Source organism: Microcebus murinus, chromosome 2 (genome assembly GCF_040939455.1).
Source record: "Microcebus murinus isolate Inina chromosome 2, M.murinus_Inina_mat1.0, whole genome shotgun sequence".
Taxonomy (NCBI): Eukaryota; Metazoa; Chordata; class Mammalia; order Primates; family Cheirogaleidae; genus Microcebus; species Microcebus murinus.
Genome location: NC_134105.1, coordinates 88,234,374 through 88,252,977, shown reverse-complemented (window position 1 = coordinate 88,252,977; position 18,604 = coordinate 88,234,374). Strand labels below are relative to the sequence as shown.

Below are 18,604 nucleotides of genomic sequence, written 5' to 3'. Positions count from 1 at the left end.
TGCTCTGATTTTTTTTTTTTTTTTTTTTTTGGAGACAGAGTCTGACTCTGTTGCCTGGGCTAGAGTGCCATGGCATCAGCCTAGCTCACAGCAACCTCAAACTCCTGGGCTCAAGAAATGCTTCTGCCTCAGCCTCCTGAGTAGCTGGGACTACAGGCATGTGCCACCATGCCTGGCTAATATTTTCTATATATTTTTAATTGTCCAGCTAATTTCTTTCTATTTTTAGTAGAGACGAGGTCTCACTCTTGCTCAGGCTGGGCTTGAACTCCTGAGCTTAAATGATCCTCCTCAGCCTCCCAGAGTGCTAGGATTACAGGCGTGAGCCACTGTGCCCGGCCCTTAGTTTGTTTTTATTTTTTCATTCCTTGAGAAGCTTAAAAGGATGTTTGAGATCTTTCTTTCTTTTTTAGAAACAGGATCTTGCTCTGTCATCTAGTCTGGAAGTGCAGTGGTGTAATCATAGCTCACTGTCAGCTTGAACTCCTGGGCTAAAGCAATCATACTGACTCAGCTTCTGGAGTGGCTGGGTCTACAGGCACATGCAACCACACCCAGCTATTTTTGTTTTTTTAAAGACAGGGTCTCACTATGTTGCCCAGGCTGGTATCAAACTCCTGGCCTTAAGCAATTCTCCCACCTCTGCCTCCCAAAATGCTGTGATTACCAGCATGAGCCACCGTGTCTGCCTATAATGACCTTCTTTATCTCTTGTGATAGTTTTTGACTTAAAGTCTATTTTGTCTATTATCAGTATATCCACCCATGCACTCTTTTGCTTACTATTTGCATGGAATATCTTCATCTATCTCTTTATTTTCAGCTTATGTGTCTCTTTACACACATGGTCCTTTGTAAACTAGCTTTAGCAGGGAAAGCCCTTCACCAGTAAACCCATCCAGAGATTTTGGGTGCACTGGCTTGCATGGTCTGCAGATAGGTGGGCCTGGTACCTTGGTCTGTGGGTGTGGGCTTGGAGACTGGATCTGCTAGGGCAGCCCTGGTGCTGGCATCCACTGGGGTGGGTCTGTTGACAGGGTCCACATGTGAGGTACCTGGAACCTGTGTTTTAAGGGACCAGCTTAACACAGGGGTCCACTTGGGTGGGCCCAGTGCCTGGGCACACAGGGGCAAGCCTGATACCTGGGACCTTGGGGGCAGGCCTGGAGCCTGGGTCTATGGAGGCGGGCCTGGACCCTATGATACGGTTTCTTACAGACAGGACTAGATCTTATTTTGAAGCACTACCACATTTTTTACAGTGTCTGAAGTATATCAGGTATTCATTAAGTTTATTTGTGTGGAGTCATACTTTAAATATTGGTCAGAGGCTTTGGTGTAATGCAAAAATAAAAGAAGGAAACTACACATGAGAAAAATAATTGTATAATTTGCTTCCAAATATTCTAGTACATTTCAGAATCAAGAGTATCCCATTGGTCAGGCATGGTAGCTCACACTTGTAATCCTAGCACTCTGGGAGGCTGAGGTGGGAGGATGGCTTTAGGTCAGGAGTTCAAGACCAACCTGAGCAAGAGCAAGACTCCTGTCTCTAAAAAAAAATTAGAAAAATGAGCCAAGTGTGGTGGAACACACCTATAGTCCCAGCTATTTGGGAGGCTAGGGCAGGAGAATTACTGGAGCCCAGGAGTTTAAGGTTATAGTGATGCCACTGCACTCTAGCCCAGGTGACAGAGTGAGACCCTGTCTCAAAAAAAAAAAAAGAGTGTACCACTGAGTGTACAACTGAACAACAAAAAAACAAATAACCTAAATAAAAATTAGGCAAAGGACTTGAGTAGACATTTCTCCAAAGAAGTTATGCAAGTGGCTAACAAGTGTATGAAAAGATGCTCAACATCACTAATCATTAGGAAAGTGCAAATCAAAACCACAATGAAGTATCTCCTTACAAACATTAAAAAAAGAAAATATTAGTGAGAATGTGGAGAAATTGGAACCTTTGTGCACTGTTGGTGGGAATATAAATGGTGCAGCTGCTATAAAAAACAGCATAGCAGTTCCTAAAAAAATTAAAAATAGGATTACCATATGATCCAGCAATTCTCCTCCTGAGTATATACCCAAAAGAATTGAAAGCAGGGTCTGAAAAAGATATTTGCACACCCATGTTCATAGCAACTTTATTCACACTAGCCAAAAGGTAGAAGTAACTCAAGTGTCCATTGTCAGATGAATGGGTAAATAAAATGCATGCATGTGCACGCATGGGATACTATTCATTCCGTCTTTAAAAGGAAGGAAATTCTGACATATGCTACAACATGGATGAACCTTGAGGATATTGTGCCAAATGAAATAAGCAAAACACAAAAAGACAAATGTTGTATGATTGTACTTATGTGAGATATCTAGAGTAGTCAGAGTCATAGAAACACAAAGCGAAATGGTGGTTGCCAAAGGCTGAGGGGAGGAAGAAGTGGGGAGCTATTGCTTACTTAATGGGTGAAAGAGTTTCAGTTTTACAAGATGAAAAAGTTTTAGAGATTTGGTTGTGCAACAGTGTGAATATACTTAACACTACTGAACTGTACATTTAAAAATAGTTAATATGATACATTTTATGAAATTTATATTTTACAATTTTTAAAAAATGATTATCCTACTGAGGTCCAGGCTAAGTTAAAAGCTTTATCAGAAGAGGTATGTGAGATAAGTAAAGAAATTGTACCTTTGGTTTTAATCTAAGCTTTGGTTTCTTTTCACAGTGCAGCCTTCATATTCATGCTTCCTACAGCATCTCCCAGAAATTAAACGTTCCGATGGCCCCACTGTCAGAACCTAATGCCGTAGGCATAGTCATCGCTCATGGTACGGAGCTCTCCCACTGACCCCACCAATAGGAACAGCAGCTGAACACACTGAGTCTCAGCTGCAGGCTTTGAACCTTGTAAGAAAAACCACTATAAGCTGGGCACACTGGCTCACACCTCTAATCCCAGCACTTTGGGCAGCTGAGCAAAAGATCACTTGAGGCCAGGAGTTCAATATAAGCCTAAGCAAGACAGCAAGATCTTATATCTAAAAACAATTTAAAAATTAGCCGGGTGTGGTGGCATGTGTCTACAGTCCCAACTACTTGGGAGGCTGAGATAGGAGGATCACTTAAGCCCAAAAGTTATGGATTACAAAGTGAGCTATGATTGTGCCACTGCACTCCAGCCTGAGTGAGAGAGCGAGACCCTGTCTCTTAAAAAAAGAAAGAAAGAAAAAGAAGAAAACCACTGTAGGTGGCTTTTACATTCCTTTGGTAAAATTTCTTTCATTATAACAATAAATACTTAGGGTTTTTCATAGATTCCCATCAGAGAGAGCAACACGACTTCTCCCTTTTCCAAATTTTTGGTGGCCTTCTTTTTTACTACAAGAGGCCTGATGAGAAGTAGTCAGAATAACTTCATTCAAAATTATTCTCCCAGCAGTAAATCCTCTCTTTCATTGCCTATTTATGCTGATGAGATGGTGGATTATGTTGCAGGTAGCGTGGGGGATGCCATCTCAGTTATGGTCCCAGATGTGTACATCTCAGATGATGGGGGTTACTCCTGGGCGAAGATGCTGAAAGGACCTCACTATTACACCATCCTGGACTCCGGAGGCATCATTGTGGCCATTGAGCACAGCAGCCGTCCTATCAATGTGATTAAGTATGCATGAGCTCAGCTCCACGCACACTATCTGCGCAGAGGGCAACTGTGGGAATGTTCTTCAGTTTATTAGGGGAATGTTACTTACTGACCATGATTCAAATTTTTGCATTCTACAAAACTGTAAGGAAGGTTCTAGAAGGGGTTACATTTAGAGCAACTCAAATTAAATGGCATTGCTTTTTCTTCCTCCTACCTGTAGCTAACACATTTTGTCACTTTTTAGAAATATTCTTGCTTCTCTTCACAAAAATATTATGGAATTGTTCAAGCTCTCAGGATTGGAAATGGCGTCTTAAGTGCAAGTTCTTATAAAATAATTTGAGTTTATTAATTTAGAAGCCCATTCTTACCTGGATCACTACCCTCTCTTTCCTTTGAAGGAATTTTTGTAAAAATATTTACTTTCATACTTGCTCTGAATGAATCCCCTTTCCCTATCCTGTTTACTGGAGGCATTAAAAGTTAAAATAATTGTCAGATGAAGGTTGGGTTCAAAGTGCAAGAGTAGTTTCCTGATATTCCCAGTACACATTGATCCTTTGTCCTGATCTTTCTCTGATTGTGATTTCAGGTTCTCCACAGATGAAGGTCAATGCTGGCAAACCTACACATTCACAGCGGACCCCATCTATTTCACTGGCCTAGCTTCAGAGCCTGGAGCTAGGTCCATGAATATCAGCATTTGGGGTTTCACAGAATCTTTTCTGACCAGCCAATGGGTCTCCTACACCATTGATTTTAAAGATATCCTTGAAAGGAACTGTGAGTGTCTCCTTTGACCTTTTCTACCGAAACTTATAAGCCCATTTTTTTAAATAATCAATTCAGGCCGGGCGAGGTGGCTCATGCCTATAATCCTAGCACTCTGGAAGGCTGAGGCAGGTGGATCACTCAAGGTCAGGAGTTTGAAAACAGCCTGAGCAAGAGTGAGACCCCATGTCTACTAAAAATAGAAACAAATTAATTGTCCAACTAAAATATATAGAAAAAATTAGCTGAGCATGGTGGCGTATGTCTGTAGTCTCAGCTACTCGAGAGGCTGAGGCAGAAGGATTGCTTGAGCCCAGGAGTTTGAGGTTGCTGTGAGCTAGGTTGATGCCACGGCACTCTAGCCTGGGCAACAGAGTGAGACTCTGACTCAATAAAATAAAATAAAATAAAATAATAAAATAAAATAAAATAAAATAAAATAAAATAAAATAAATAAAATAATAAATCAATTCAGTTTAATTTCTTTTAGCTGGAATAAGCAAATTCATATACATATGAAAGGGGATTGAAGGATGTTCCATGTACGTTATCACGTAATGGAATGGTATCAGAAGAGCAGCTTCCTTTATGGAGCTAGTACTGCCCAAGAGAAATATGAAGGCCACATGATATAATTTAAATTATTCTGCCAGCTACATTATAAAAGTAAGAAGAAAGATAAAATTAATTTTAGCAATAGAATTATGTTAACATATCCAAAATATTATCATTTCAACATGTAAGCAATATTACAAATGATTAATGAGATATTTTGTATTTTTTTCTTCTGAGTCTTCAAAATCCAGTGTATATTATAGCAAATCTCAGTTCAGACCAGCCAAATGTGACTAGAGCTACCATATAGGACAGTATAGCTTTGCATTGTTAGATATCTCTTTTATTACACTTTTTTCCTCCTTATAAGAGTAGTGCATGCATCTGTCTAAAATTATTTCATAACATTTCAAGATTTTTCTACCATGATTAGGGAAATACAGTAGAAATATAAAAGGAAACTTTAGAAGAAAGTATGTTGCAAAGAGCATCTAATTGATTGTGTCACTTCTCGAAATGTTGAAGTGAGGAAGTTTTCATGCAAAGAGTTTTAGCTTGAATGTCAGTCACAGGTAAGGCTCTAGAATGACCATTGGGCAGGCATGAAGCCCACACTCACCACTTCAAAGTTCTGTAACTTCAAACTAGAAGACATGTTACAGGCCCAGAAAATAGCTTCAGAAAAGGACTCAAAATGTTCATCACGTGGTATTTCTAAAGCATCACAAGCAAACCAATACCCCAGTGCCAAAAGTGCTGATGTTATACTAAGAAATATGGAGGATAAAAGAAAAAATTTGGAGAAAAGGTAACCTATAGTTATATGTTGGCATAGTACAATAAAAGACTTAAAGTTTCAAGACATTTTAATTAAATTTTAGTCCTGACTATTAGAGTATGTTATGGGTTCATTTTCTCAGCCATGTTAGTCCAGTGACACCTAAGGAAGCAGAGCTCTTGGTTTGGACCTTACTTTTCTGCAAGATATTTAATTATGATTTAACACCTGAGGATCATTGTCATCTAAATTCATTAAATAGTCTGTAAAGGAGCTGGCTTATGAGTTCGCCCCTCAGCAGATAGTTCTACAGTTATCCCTCAAGTTTAACAACATTAAAAGATTTGTTTAGCACCTGCTCTTTAACAGGCTCTACACTGGTCTTCATATCCCAAAGGATAAAAACCTAATCCACAGCCTTTAAGTTGTAGCCTTTGAGTCTTTTTACCAAGAGTAAATGATATGACATACTAAGCCAAAAACTGTTGCCATTAACAATCTGCATTTGAGAGCCAGTCAACTAGAGTTAGAAGTCTAGAAAGAGGATATTTTCCCTTCTGTTTGAAGTAAACTAACACATGGTAAAATTGAACCTGTGTTCTTGGCTTAGTATCTTATCCTAAACAAAGAGCTTCCTGACCCTGAGTGGAGAACATCTGGTTGCTTACCCCTGATCGAGGTTGCTTACTGAGAGCATAGGTGTGCAAGACACACAGATGGCACCCTCTCAGTTTGGAAGGACCTGGAGAGGTTCTTTGTTTAGTGTCCCACTTCAAAATAAGGTTTTTCTTAATCTTCAAATGGATATTGAGATGGAAAGAATCCTCTTTTGGCAGGAAGAAGTGCAATTGCTAGTAGGCTCTAGACTAATGTAACTTTTTGTTTGCTGTTCCAAAATGAAGCAATAGGTTGAGTCAGACATTCCCACTTTCCCTCTCCTTGTTCTTCCTAAAGCCTGACAGCTGCCTCCCGTGGGTGGGTTCTGTGCTATGTACTTTTCTGAACAGTCTGTCTATCCTTTAGGTGAAGAGAAGGACTATACCATATGGCTGGCGCATTCTACAGACCCTGAAGATTATGAAGATGGCTGCATTTTGGGCTATAAAGAACAGTTCCTACGGCTACGCAAGTCGTCTGTCTGTCAGAATGGTCGAGACTATGTTGTGACCAAGCAACCCTCTGTGTGTCTCTGTTCCCTGGAGGACTTCCTCTGGTATCAGCATTCCTCAGATCCCTTTGTCGCCCCTTTCCCTGTTGGAAGAGGTGAAGGACAGTCATCTTTTAGGGCTAAAAAATATTGAAATCCTTTTCTCCAAGAGTGGCAAGCTGCTGCTTCTTATTAAGGAAATTGAGGCACAGAGAAAGGGAACCAAAGTTGTTAATAACTGGACAGATAATATAACCTTATATAATGTTATAGTGTTACCTACAAAAGATACAGGAAGTAAAGTGGATCCTAAAAGATTTGGACAAAGAAGGCAGGCAGATAGCAATTGTGTCCCCCTATGTCATATTCTCTCAAAGTGCAGTGACAGCATAATACATATCTGAGCAAAACGCAGGTCTGACCCAGTGTGGTTCCTCCTGCATGGCTCACATCTGTATGTGGCATGGTCAAGGGTCCTCCTTTATCTATTTCCACAAGGCAAAATATCACTCAGATTGCCTTGGTATTCTGGTAGGGCTAGAGGTTGTTGATGAACCTGTAAAACTCTAAAGGGTTCTCTGCCATCCTCGACTCCACATATGTTGGCTCTTTACCTCACTCCTGCTCTGCATGCCATGCTTCTTCAGAGCTCCACGCCATCACATCTGTGCTTCCTCTTCCTGGGAAGTCTTTCCACACTCCCTGCTAACCCCCAAGCCCGGTGAATTCCTACTTAGCTTAGATGGCACCACGTTAAAGCCTTCCCCCGTTTTCCCTCATCTAGATCTCACAAGTCCCTGTTATAGTATTTACTAGGTTTTAATTATTATTTATAGGTTTGGTTCCACCATTAAGCCCCCCCAAATCCTTGAGATCATATTTTATTTGATGATAATATGGTAGTAATGATAGCAGCTAACATTTATTGAGCACTAATTCTATACTAGGCACTGTCCTAAGCAATTTACATTTAATCTCTTAACAGAGAGGTCATGACTAACTTGACTGTGGGAAGTGGCAGAGCTGGTATGTGAAGCTGGCATCTCAGCTCCAAAGCCTTCATACTCCAACACATATGCTTGGGGAGTGGGTCCTTTATGAGCGAGGATACTCTCCTAGAAATTTTAGATTGAATACCTAAAATTCTTACTCAAATTTCTGCCTGCTGTTGGAGGGGTGGTGTTTTCTACATCTCTTGTTCTCCCTACTCTCTCCCCTAACTACTTCTCAGAATAGCCTTGAAGTACAAGCAGCATTTATGTAGTCCCCAAATATTCATTGACTACCTGCTGTGCACAGGACATTGCAAAGTGAGAATGGAAAGCTTGTTACAAAACAGAAGGTGGTAGGTATCATGGGGATTTAGAGAAGGGAGAGAATATTCCATCTAGAGCTGAAAAGAGATGGGTCAAAGGAAGTCTCATTGAAGAGGTGGCATTTGAGCTGAACATTGACAAATGGTAGGGTTTGATTATGCACGTCTGAGAAGAAAGCAGGTCATTAAAGCTAGTGAACTGTTATGAGCATAAAAACCCAACAGCCTGATGAAAGAAGGATGTTCTCCAAGATAGGCCCTTGAGGAAGTCACAGTAGTCATGATAAAGAAGTAAGTAGGGTCTAGATAGAGGATGTTCAGGCTAAATTTTCCACTGAAATGGTGGGAAGGAAGGTAGTGTCATGGAAAATGTGTGGAAATGATAAGGAGAGCCTGGCACAGAGGAGAAAACATGATGAGTTTTGAATGTTTTATTCTGTTGAGGTTCTGTCAGCATATTTAGGCAGTGATATCCAGCAGGTATTTGAAATAGAGGATTAGAGCTCAAGAAAGGTAAAACCTGGAAGTTTTATTTGTAACCACAAGTAGTTGTGGTCAGTAAGGGAAAGCATATACAGAGAAAGCAAGAAAGAAGAGCAAGTAGTGGCCAGAGAAACAGTGAGTGCAGCTTTGCCAATGCCAGGGTGGGTAGGGGCACAATGATGTGTCAGATGCCACAGAACAGGGGGTCAAGGGGGATAAGAACAGAGAGGGCTGTGCTGCGTCTGATGACTAGTGAGTCTTGGTGGGGGTGGGGGGCTCAGACAGTCATTTTCAATGTGGCAGAGGGGATTAAAGCCAAAATGCATGGAGCAAAAAATAAATGAGTAAAATAGGGCGAGTAAAAAATACTCTTTTGAGAAAGTTGGCTAATAAGGGAAATGAGGGTCAAGGAAGAAATTTCTAGGGTAGAGACATATGCAGGCTAAGGGGAAGCCACCAGCCAAGTGGGAAAGATTGATTGTCCTTCACATACTGTCAGTGAAGCAGGGTCCCAGTACAGGGAGGAAGAATGGGTCCAAGGATGCCAGCCTTGGAGAAGGGGCAGGACATTATTTCTTTGGAGAAAATAGAAAGGAGAACAGTGGGTGGCACTATGGAAAGATAGGATGAAGTGTAGGGAAGGAAAAGGTGTTCACATTGGAGGCAAGGACAGTCTAAGAAGCTAAGAGGCACAAAAGTAGGGAAGAAAGAAAAGTTCGACATATACTACAAGGGCAGCATGAGAGTGATATTTGGAGGGAAAGGAAAGAATTGCCAGGTATCCCTGAATTTAGAGCTGTTGCTGATGCTGCTGTTTCTGTGGCCTCCTCATCTCAGTTGCGTGGGTCCCCACTCCACTGCAGGCTGCATTGGTCCCCTCCCTGTCCCTGGGCTGTCAGCAGGGCACAGCCTTCAGCTGTCCTAAATCTGCTAGGCCTGACCCATAAACATTTTTTCCTCTCCATGTCTGTTTTCCTAAATGGACCCTTTTTTAGAGTTGCTGCAGGCCTTCCTGAGCAGCTTTCTAGCAATTCAAGTTTGTAATGTTGGCCAGGAACGGTGGCTCACGCCTGTAATCCTAGCACTCTGGGAGGCTGAGGCAGGAGGATCGCTCAAGATCAGGAATTCAAAACCAGCCTGAGCAAGAGTGAGACCCCGTCTCTACTAAAAATAGAAAGAAATTAATTGGCCAACTAAAAAAAAATATATATATATATATATATATGTATATATATATATATAAAAATAAGCCAGGCGTGGTGGCGCATGCCTGTAGTACCAGCTACTCGGGAGGCTGAGGCAGAAGGATCGCGTGAGCCCAGGAGTTTGAGGTTGCTGTGAACTAGGCTGATGCCACGACACTCTGCCCAGGCAACAGAGTGAGACTCTGTCTCAAAAAAAAAAAAGATTGTAATGTTAACCATCCACTGCCCCACATAAAACTTTTGTTGCTAGTCACTTACTATCTTTCAGCAACTTTGAAAGGTGCTTTATTGGCTAACTCTTGCAGTGATTTTGGCTACTACCGTCCAGAAAATGACTCCAAGTGTGTGGAACAGCCAGAATTGAAGGGCCATGACCTAGAGTTTTGTCTTTATGGAAAAGAAGAGCACCTGACAACAAATGGGTGAGATGGCTTTTTCTCCCTTATCACGATGGGTGAATCATCATTGCTCAGAGTGAAAGCTGCCTCTCTCCATACAGAGATCTGAGCAATATTTTAGAGTACTCTATTTTTGGTGGGATGCCCCCTCCCCACTGCCAAGGCATAACCACAAGCAACGGGTGCTTGCTGCGTCAGAGGATCTCAACCCCTCCAATGCCATGAGGCAGAAGGTCAAGGAGCAAGCTCAGCCAGATAGCTCACCCTGCCTTCCATGGACTGCCCACAAATGGGGAGGAGAGGCGAGAGGCCCATAGGTAAAACAAGAAAAGCAGTCTCATTTGTCATGAATGCCCATCCTTCCCTCATCTGGCTCAACTTAGGCCAGGCCAGGCCAGGGAGAGCATGACATCACCACCTCAATGTAGAGTGCTCTTGAAAAGCACCTTCTGATAGAACTTTGTGTGGTGATAGAAATGTTCCATAATCTGCTGTGTCCAATGTGGTAGCCACTAGCCACATGTGGCTGTAGACATTAGTGCAACTGAGAAACTTAACTTTTCATTTTAATTAATTTTAATTTAAATAGCCATCATATGGGACAGTGTTGCTGTAGAGGAGCATCATTACCTACCTCCCTCAATAATTTCCCCCCTCCCATTTTTGTACCACTTGTTAATGAGCTTTTCCTGGGTCACAGTTCTTTGGCCCAGTCTCTGAGGTAGAAAGGGTAGGAATGTCCCTGATAGCTAGGGACAGAGATGTTTAGTCTGCTCAAGTCCTGAAACTACACAAAATACTCCCAAAACATCCCCATGGACATCTCCCCAGGCCTGAAAAATGATGTAAGGATGAGAAACTTTTTGGCAGCTTTTCAAATCTTATTTCCAAGAAATAGGCAAGAATGCAGGAATACATCATTGTATTTTGTTAACAAATCTTCTCTGCCTTTTAGGTACCGGAAAATTCCAGGAGACAGATGCCAAGGTGGGGTGAATCCAATTCGAGAAGTAAAAGACTTGAAAAAGAAATGCACAAGCAACTTTTTGAGTTCAGAAAAGCAGGTATGTTAAAATAGATCTAGTGTTTAGGTCAAAGTGGGATTTTGTGTTCTGCCAGGAAAAATCAGAGTTATAGCATCAAGAATTTTGTTACTGATATGAGGGGCCAAACTACTTCTATCAGGCTTCCCTTTACACAAGAAACTGATGGGATAAAGGATGAGTCACATAACCCAGTGATAAGCTCATCCTACTGAAAACTCTTTTGTTGTTGTTGGGGATGGGAGAATGGTATTCTGTAAAGTTATATAAAAGTCTTAGAAGCATAGAGTTGTGGGAATTTCTGAGGCTCAAAGTCATTTAGGGAAAATACTCAAGAAGATTGTCTGTAAAGGGCCTACCTGGAGTTCTGTGCAAGAGGAGAAGATCACTGGATGGTGAGTAGGGTGGATGAAGGAAAGACTGAACCATGGTAATCATGGACTGGTTTTGATCTAGAAGCAAGTTATGCTTACACATCTGTAGCGCTGAACTATCTAGCTGAGATTTGGAGATATGGTAAAGAGGAAGCCTCTTGATAAAGAAGCACTGGACCAGCAGCATGACTTGGTGCGATAAACTGTGGGCCCCTCTTTCCTAATCTGTAATATGAGAGGTTGCGCCGGACAATCTGCAGTCTTCCACTCTGCTGTTCTGAGGGATTCGAGACTGACGAGGGGTGGGATTAAGAAGGCAATGGGAGAAGAGTGTGTGGGTGTGTGTATTTGTAAGGGGACAAGTTCCTCCTCTGCACCCCTGCCCTGGACTCCTGGTGGCTGTCCTCAGAGTGTTTGTGTGTGTGATTGCACAGGACTCCCGCCCACAGGGACACAGCTTGTCCCAGAATCCAGCTCCGCCTCCTCTTGGATACATTGAAAACACACACTCCCTATCTCCCACCCAGGAGCAGGTAGGTTACATGCAATGATCTGATGAGGCTTATTTGTAAAAACATTCCCACAATTAACTAAAAAAGTAAATCTTGGTGTCATATAATGGACTGCCTGATATAGCATTGACATAGCTTCTTCCCAATGGCCCACTTGTGGATCATTTAGCCCATTATCACAGTGTCCCTCCCTGCTCCACGCTTAAGCTCCAAGGCCTGTGAACAATGGTAATGTGAAATAGTCACAGTTACCATACTTGATCTAGGCAGTTGTCAAGGCTTCTAGTATAACTTTGACATTAAGGCCGGGCGCGGTGGCTCACGCTTGTAATCCTAGCACTCTGGGAGGCCGAGGCGGGCGGATTGCTCAAGGTCAGGAGTTCAAAACCAGCCTGAGCAAGACCCCGTCTCTACTATAAAAATAGAAAGAAATCAATTGGCCAACTAATATATATATATAAAAAAATTAGCCGGGCATGGTGGCTCGTGCCTGTAGTCCCAGCAACTCGGGAGGCTGAGGCAGTAGGATTGCTTGAGCCCAGGAGTTTGAGGTTGCTGTGAGCTAGGCTGACGCCACGGCACTCACACTAGCCTAGGCAAGAAAGCGAGACTCTGTCTCAAAAAAAAAAAAAAAAAAACTTTGACATTAAGCCACTTGGTTTGCAGCTTCAAGGCATTGGGAGCTCAGATTACCCTCTACCAGCTGTGATATTTTCCTGGTAACATTGAGATGGTTCATCTTGGGGGGTTGGAAAAGTACCATCATTAAGTGCCTTGGAACTATAGATCATTCACAGAGAAATGAGGGGCATGAGTGGCTGCTTTGAATGCCATCCTAGAATGCATGCCTAAAAGCTTTTGTTTATGTTTTAATTTATCAAGAATTCCAAGTCAAATTCTGTTCCAATTATCCTGGCCATCGTGGGATTGATGCTAGTCACAGTCATAGCAGGAGTGCTCATTGTGAAGAAGTATGTCTGTGGAGGAAGGTAAGGAACATGGGACTCAATCAAAAGTACTGAATTCAAACCAGAAAGCCAGCCAACGGCATATTGTTGCATCGGCCGATGGCAAAATCTAGGTAGTTGAAGTGATGTTCTTGAAAAATCAGGCCCAGATCTTATGTCTTACATTTTTCATATGTCAACTAACTATGGGCTGTGCTTCCTGTCTCTATGACTCATTGTGTGAGTGTATGAAACTGGGAAAGTCCACAGTCCTATAAGAAACATACCCCTGCTCACCACATGAAGGTTAAAGCAGTCTCTGTTCACAGGTTCCTGGTGCATCGATATTCTGTGCTGCAGCAACATGCAGAGGCCAATGGCGTGGATGGTGTGGATGCTTTAGACACAGCCTCCCACTCTAATAAAAGTGGTTATCATGATGACTCAGATGAGGTGAGACTGTTTCTTTGTGAGGGGTAGTCCAAAATACCAAAAAAGGTCTGTGTTCTCTTATTTATCATCAAGACATAATTGAGGCAAAGGCAACAATGACTATAAGATTTGGCAAGTCCAGAAACTAGGTAATTGCTTTCAAAATAGGAATTTTGTAGCCCATCAATAATGTGGTGCATGTCTTTCTTTTCAGGACCTTCTGGAATAGCTCTTCAAAAGAGCTGGGACCCGGCATGGATGGTAGAACCACAGTACCTCTTACACTCTCTGTGGCTCCGACTTGGGGAAATAAATTTCCCATTGCGAGGGACCCAGCTCTGTTTCTGCTGCTTCCATCAAAGCCAAAAGGACCTACACTAAAGAATGCAGGGTGGGGGTGGGGAACCCTGAGCACTTTTTACAATTGGCTCCACGAAGAAGGGGAAAATTTAAATTCTTTAACTTTTTATTTCAAGTTCTGTCTTTTTGCAAAGTGTGGGTTTGGGGAGTTTTGTTTTTGTTTTTTAAGGGAAATGAAATGGAATTCAAAGGGACTGGTTCATTAACCCCACCCTTGTTCTGCATGGCACCTGCCTTAGGGCACCTGCCAACTCCAGCATCAGCTCTCACAATGTACTTGGTGCTGTCCCTGGGCTCTGCTGGCAACATGAAGCAGCTGCAGAAACAAAACAGAAGCTGCAGTGGCTGGCACAGCCTAACCAGCTTTTCTCCATCTGGGGACAGCCCTACTCCAAGAACGCTGCATATCAGCTCCTCACACAGATCCTGCATCCTCTTTTTTTTTTTTTTTTTAGGGACCGTAGACCACAGTGATTTTTCTTTTACCCTATTTAATTAGTCAATACCCTTGTTAATTGCCCTTTGGCAACTAACTTAACCATGTGCTTCCAACACACTAAATCAGGAAAACTTACAGGGCAATATTTTTAACTTGGGGCAGGAAGAAGGGAGCAGCAGAGAATTGACTAGATTTAGCACCTATTAAAGGAGAAATCCTTGCTGCTTCTGTGATCTTTCAAGCTGTGCTTTGTGTGTGTGCCAGTGGACTTGCTCAAGGACAGGGTACAGGCTGGGCTGGAAGTGTGCCCTTCCCCAGAGTTGATTGTTGAGAGTACGGTGTGGCCCTGGAGCCTCGCAGTCTTCCATCCCCCTTTCACCTGTGGTTCCTGTTGAATCCTTACAGTGGCTGCTGATCTGCTTCCTCGTAGGTTGCTGTTATACATGGAGCCAGGATTAGAGATGTTTTCAGATTTATAGACTTTTTCTTAAAAAATCATAATTTTATTACCAGGCTGTCCTCACCCCTGTTTCCCAGCTTTGCCAAGCAATTTGTTGGCGTGAAAATTTTCGCTGAACCAATTGAAAACACGCTTCCAGTCTAGATGATGCTCTGCCTGATACATTAAGTTCATATTTTGAATTAAGGAAGTTTCCCATTTATATTTTTCCAAATTAAATAAATTATAGAATGTAATTGGGTGGGTTTTAGGGTCACCATATAGTAATGGAAAGCTGCAATAATTAGTTTTGTTTTTGTTTTCATTTTGAAACAGGGTCTTTCTCTGGTGCCAGGGCTAGACTGTAGTGGCATGATCATAGCTCATTGCAACCTCAGACTCCTGGGCTCAAGAGATCCTCCTGCCACAGCCTCCTGAGTAGCTGGGACTATAGGCATGTGCCACCACTCCCGGCTAGGTTTTTTTGGTTGTTGTTGTGTTTTTTTGGTAGAGATGGGTCTCACTGTTACCCAGGGTGGTCTCAATTTCTGGGCTCAAGCAATCCTCCCACCTTGGCCATCCAAAATGCTAGGATTACAGGTGTGAGCCACCTCACCTGGCCAGCAATAATTAGTTTTAATACAGCTTGAATATTTGTTACACAAAAATATAGTTTGGTAAATTTTTAGTCTTAATGTACTTACTGTGCTGGTCATAGTTTCTCCCAATGATTATGATTGGGACATTCTTTGGTAGATGCCATTTTGCTGCTAGTTCATTTTGTGGTGAGAAAGTCAGTAAAAAGTAAATGTGCCAAATTAACTTTTGTCAGAATGTGAGCAGATGGCTAAATTCTTTCCTCCCCAGAATGGATTAACAGCAACATGGAAAGTGGAGGAGGGGGGCGGATGGAGATTTTTAGAGATTTTGAAACTGCAGTAAGATTAAATGAGTCAGGGAGCTTCAGTTAGAAAATAAAGTTAGGGCAGTTTTTGTGAAGAAAATTAATATTTGTTAGCACTAAAGTACACTAGTCTTTTAGCTCATTCATTTTACATAGTTTTAAAATTAAAAATAATTCCAAAAATATGCCAGCTCACAAATGATGAAAGTGTCAGCCTTTGTCCCACCCTCACTTCCTGCCCAAAGTGAATTTGGTGTCCAGAAAAGACCTATTTACACCATACACCTTTTCTCTCAGCATATACACACTGTGGGTAGATGTGCCAATATATGGTAATACTCTTAGTTTCAAGATACAGGAAAGTTAATATTCTGCTCTAACCACATAAGATTAGGGTTCTTTGCTTATAATAGTACTTGGGATTTCTGTTGAACTTGACAATTTTCAGAGCACTTTCAGTAGCATTATTATATCATTTGAACCTCACAACTTTCTTATGATGGGGCTGAGGAACCAAAATTGAGTAAATTGTCCAGGATCCTTGTGTATGTTATGAGCAGTGCTGGTTGGTTGTCTTCAGAATCTTGAAAATCTTTATGCAAGTGCTGACTACTTAGAGCAGGGCTTCTTTCTTATAGATGACTTGCTGTTCTTTAGGACAGGGAGCAGTGGCATTCCTCTCAGAGCAGTATTTAGCATCTTTTTGCCATCTTGGTTAACAGAAAATTCTATTCTCCTGTTTTTCGTGGCTGAAAATGCAAGTAATAGTAATTTTGAATATGTTTTTAGAAACGGCTCCTCCCCCAGTTGTGTTCAAGAGTGCAGGAGTGGAATCTCCACTAATGGGTCTCCTGCTCCACCCTCCTGGTTTTCACCCCTGGCTGGCTAGTTCATTTGGTTTGAGGATGGCTAGCAAGCCTGGCTCATTTCCTTTATTGGCTAGTTAGCTTTCTTTATTAGCCTGCTCACTCACATATATATATATGCCCTCAGCCAGAGAGCAAGACAGCTCAAATCCACTATAGCTTCTTAAAAAAAAAAAGAAAGAAAAGATTTCTAATTTATTCTACTCATGTTAGGAGCATATCTTCGAAGGTAAAACATAGCATATCATTGTGTAAACTCCCAGGCTTGATGGTAGCAGAGACATTATTTCTGGAGGTTTCAGCAATGGAATTTGGCATTATAAGATAAGTTGGACATATCAGATACTCCAAAGTGGTCTGAGTTCTTAAATCCAGGTAGAGAACTCACTCTTCCTTTCTGCTCTGGACCGAAGGGGGCTTTGGGTATTTAGTGAGTCCATAGACCAGTAATGGATACACCTAGGCTATTAATTGAAAATGAACACTATTTAGAAGAATAGCTTTTGGAGAACTGTGGTAGTTCTAGGGCGGGCTCAGGAAACCATAGATTATCTATAACCAAAACTTAGACTTCAGCCTCTGCCTCTGAGTAGGTTTTTCAGTGTGTCTCCCTCTACAAGCCCAGGCTGGCCTTTCATCCCTGACAGATGGCAATGTGCTAGCCACCTCCATCTCCAGCTGTAAACCATAGCTGGTTCAGCTGGTTCTCCTGTGGCCTTTGTCATGATACCAGGATACAGAGAGGAGCCAGGGACATTCACACCTACCTCAGGGTAACAGGGCTGACCTAGGTTTAGTCATTTATTTACTTTCCAGGCAAACCATCCAGGTGAGAAGATTCTCTTTCCTTTTAGGATAGCTCTGAAGAGCCCTGCTCCTGTATGTAATGGCCTATAGCTCATCCTGCTCATAGTCAATGTAGACCCCTCACCCCTGTATTAAGCCAGGACACTTGCAATTGTTAAAATAGGAAGGGATTTGGATCTTTAACTTTGCTGCCACCTTCTCTAAAGCAGGAAAAATGAACATGCACTTAAATATCCTTTGAACAAACCAAAGTTTAAGATTTGCCATGTGATGGAGTGACAGGGAAAGCCAGAGTTAGCAGGTGCCAGATTTTCTGTTTCATCTGCCACCAGTTTGTCCAGCTCAGGCAGCTCTGGGAGCACCATCCTGACCTAGCAGAGCCCAGGCTTTGCCCTCATGAAGGATAATTGAAATAGAAGGAGCATTTTGATTTCTTGGTTACATTGCATTATAACAGTAAGAGTCCGAACATTAATTTGAAATTGTCTTCAACAACTTGCTGTATGCATTTTTTCACACCAGTACATTCTTAAATGTACTTGTTCATAAGGAATAACATAAACTAATCTGTACCTTTATATATATGTGTGTGTACATATATACATGTATAAACTGTATAGTGTACATGTTAATGATTTATTGATATGCCCCAAATCTTTAACACGGTTCTCATCCTCCGCATGCCCTCAGTTGTGGTCAGGTGACCTCATGTTCCCTGATGACTCTTCCCACCTCCTGTGTTTGGACCTCCAGGGAAGAGGGTTTTGGTCGTACTCTCCTTATCCTCGTGCACAGAAATGCTCAGGGTCCCCATGTGCCTGTTGTTCAACCCTCTCTTGTCTCTTCTTCCCTTTCTGAGCATGTGGTCCCTCCCCAAGCTGTGGGACAGCTGCCTTCCTATAAGAGTGTAAAGCAGTACTAAGATCTTTACTGCATGTGCTCTAAAAACTCAAGTTTTCTGTTCCTTTGGGACAGAAAATTGCATGTGAGGTGGGATAATCAAGTTTCAATGACCCATGTCAGTTATACAACAAAGCCAGACCCCCTAATAAAATTCCACAAAATGGAAATAAAACTCAAATTTCTTTAGCATTGTGTAAATAAATCTGGATGTGTTTAACTTTGTACTGGTAATTTTCTGTATATTTGCAATATTTGGGTTAGAAATAAAACAGACTG

At 41.9% G+C, this 18,604-nt stretch overlaps 1 protein-coding gene across 4 annotated transcripts in view; it reads left to right on the top strand.

The window, feature by feature from the left end:
- SORT1 (sortilin 1) overlaps positions 1–18,545 on the top strand; it is a 76,113-nt gene extending 57,568 nt beyond the window's left edge. For 2 of the 4 annotated variants that reach the window (XM_012751563.3, XM_012751561.3), the window contains exons 12-21: positions 2,730–2,832; positions 3,500–3,668; positions 4,243–4,433; positions 6,778–6,967; positions 10,210–10,326; positions 11,258–11,366; positions 12,154–12,252; positions 13,114–13,220; positions 13,508–13,631; positions 13,825–18,545. In XM_012751563.3, the coding sequence (XP_012607017.2) occupies positions 2,730–2,832; positions 3,500–3,668; positions 4,243–4,433; positions 6,778–6,967; positions 10,210–10,326; positions 11,258–11,366; positions 12,154–12,252; positions 13,114–13,220; positions 13,508–13,631; positions 13,825–13,839 (1,224 nt within the window). In that variant the 3' untranslated portion in view covers positions 13,840–18,545. The remainder of the gene's footprint in view (positions 1–2,729; positions 2,833–3,499; positions 3,669–4,242; positions 4,434–6,777; positions 6,968–10,209; positions 10,327–11,257; positions 11,367–12,153; positions 12,253–13,113; positions 13,221–13,507; positions 13,632–13,824) is intronic. The other 2 variants (XM_012751565.3, XM_012751564.3) reach the window with 1 other exon arrangement.
- Positions 18,546–18,604: the final 59 nt, after the last annotated feature.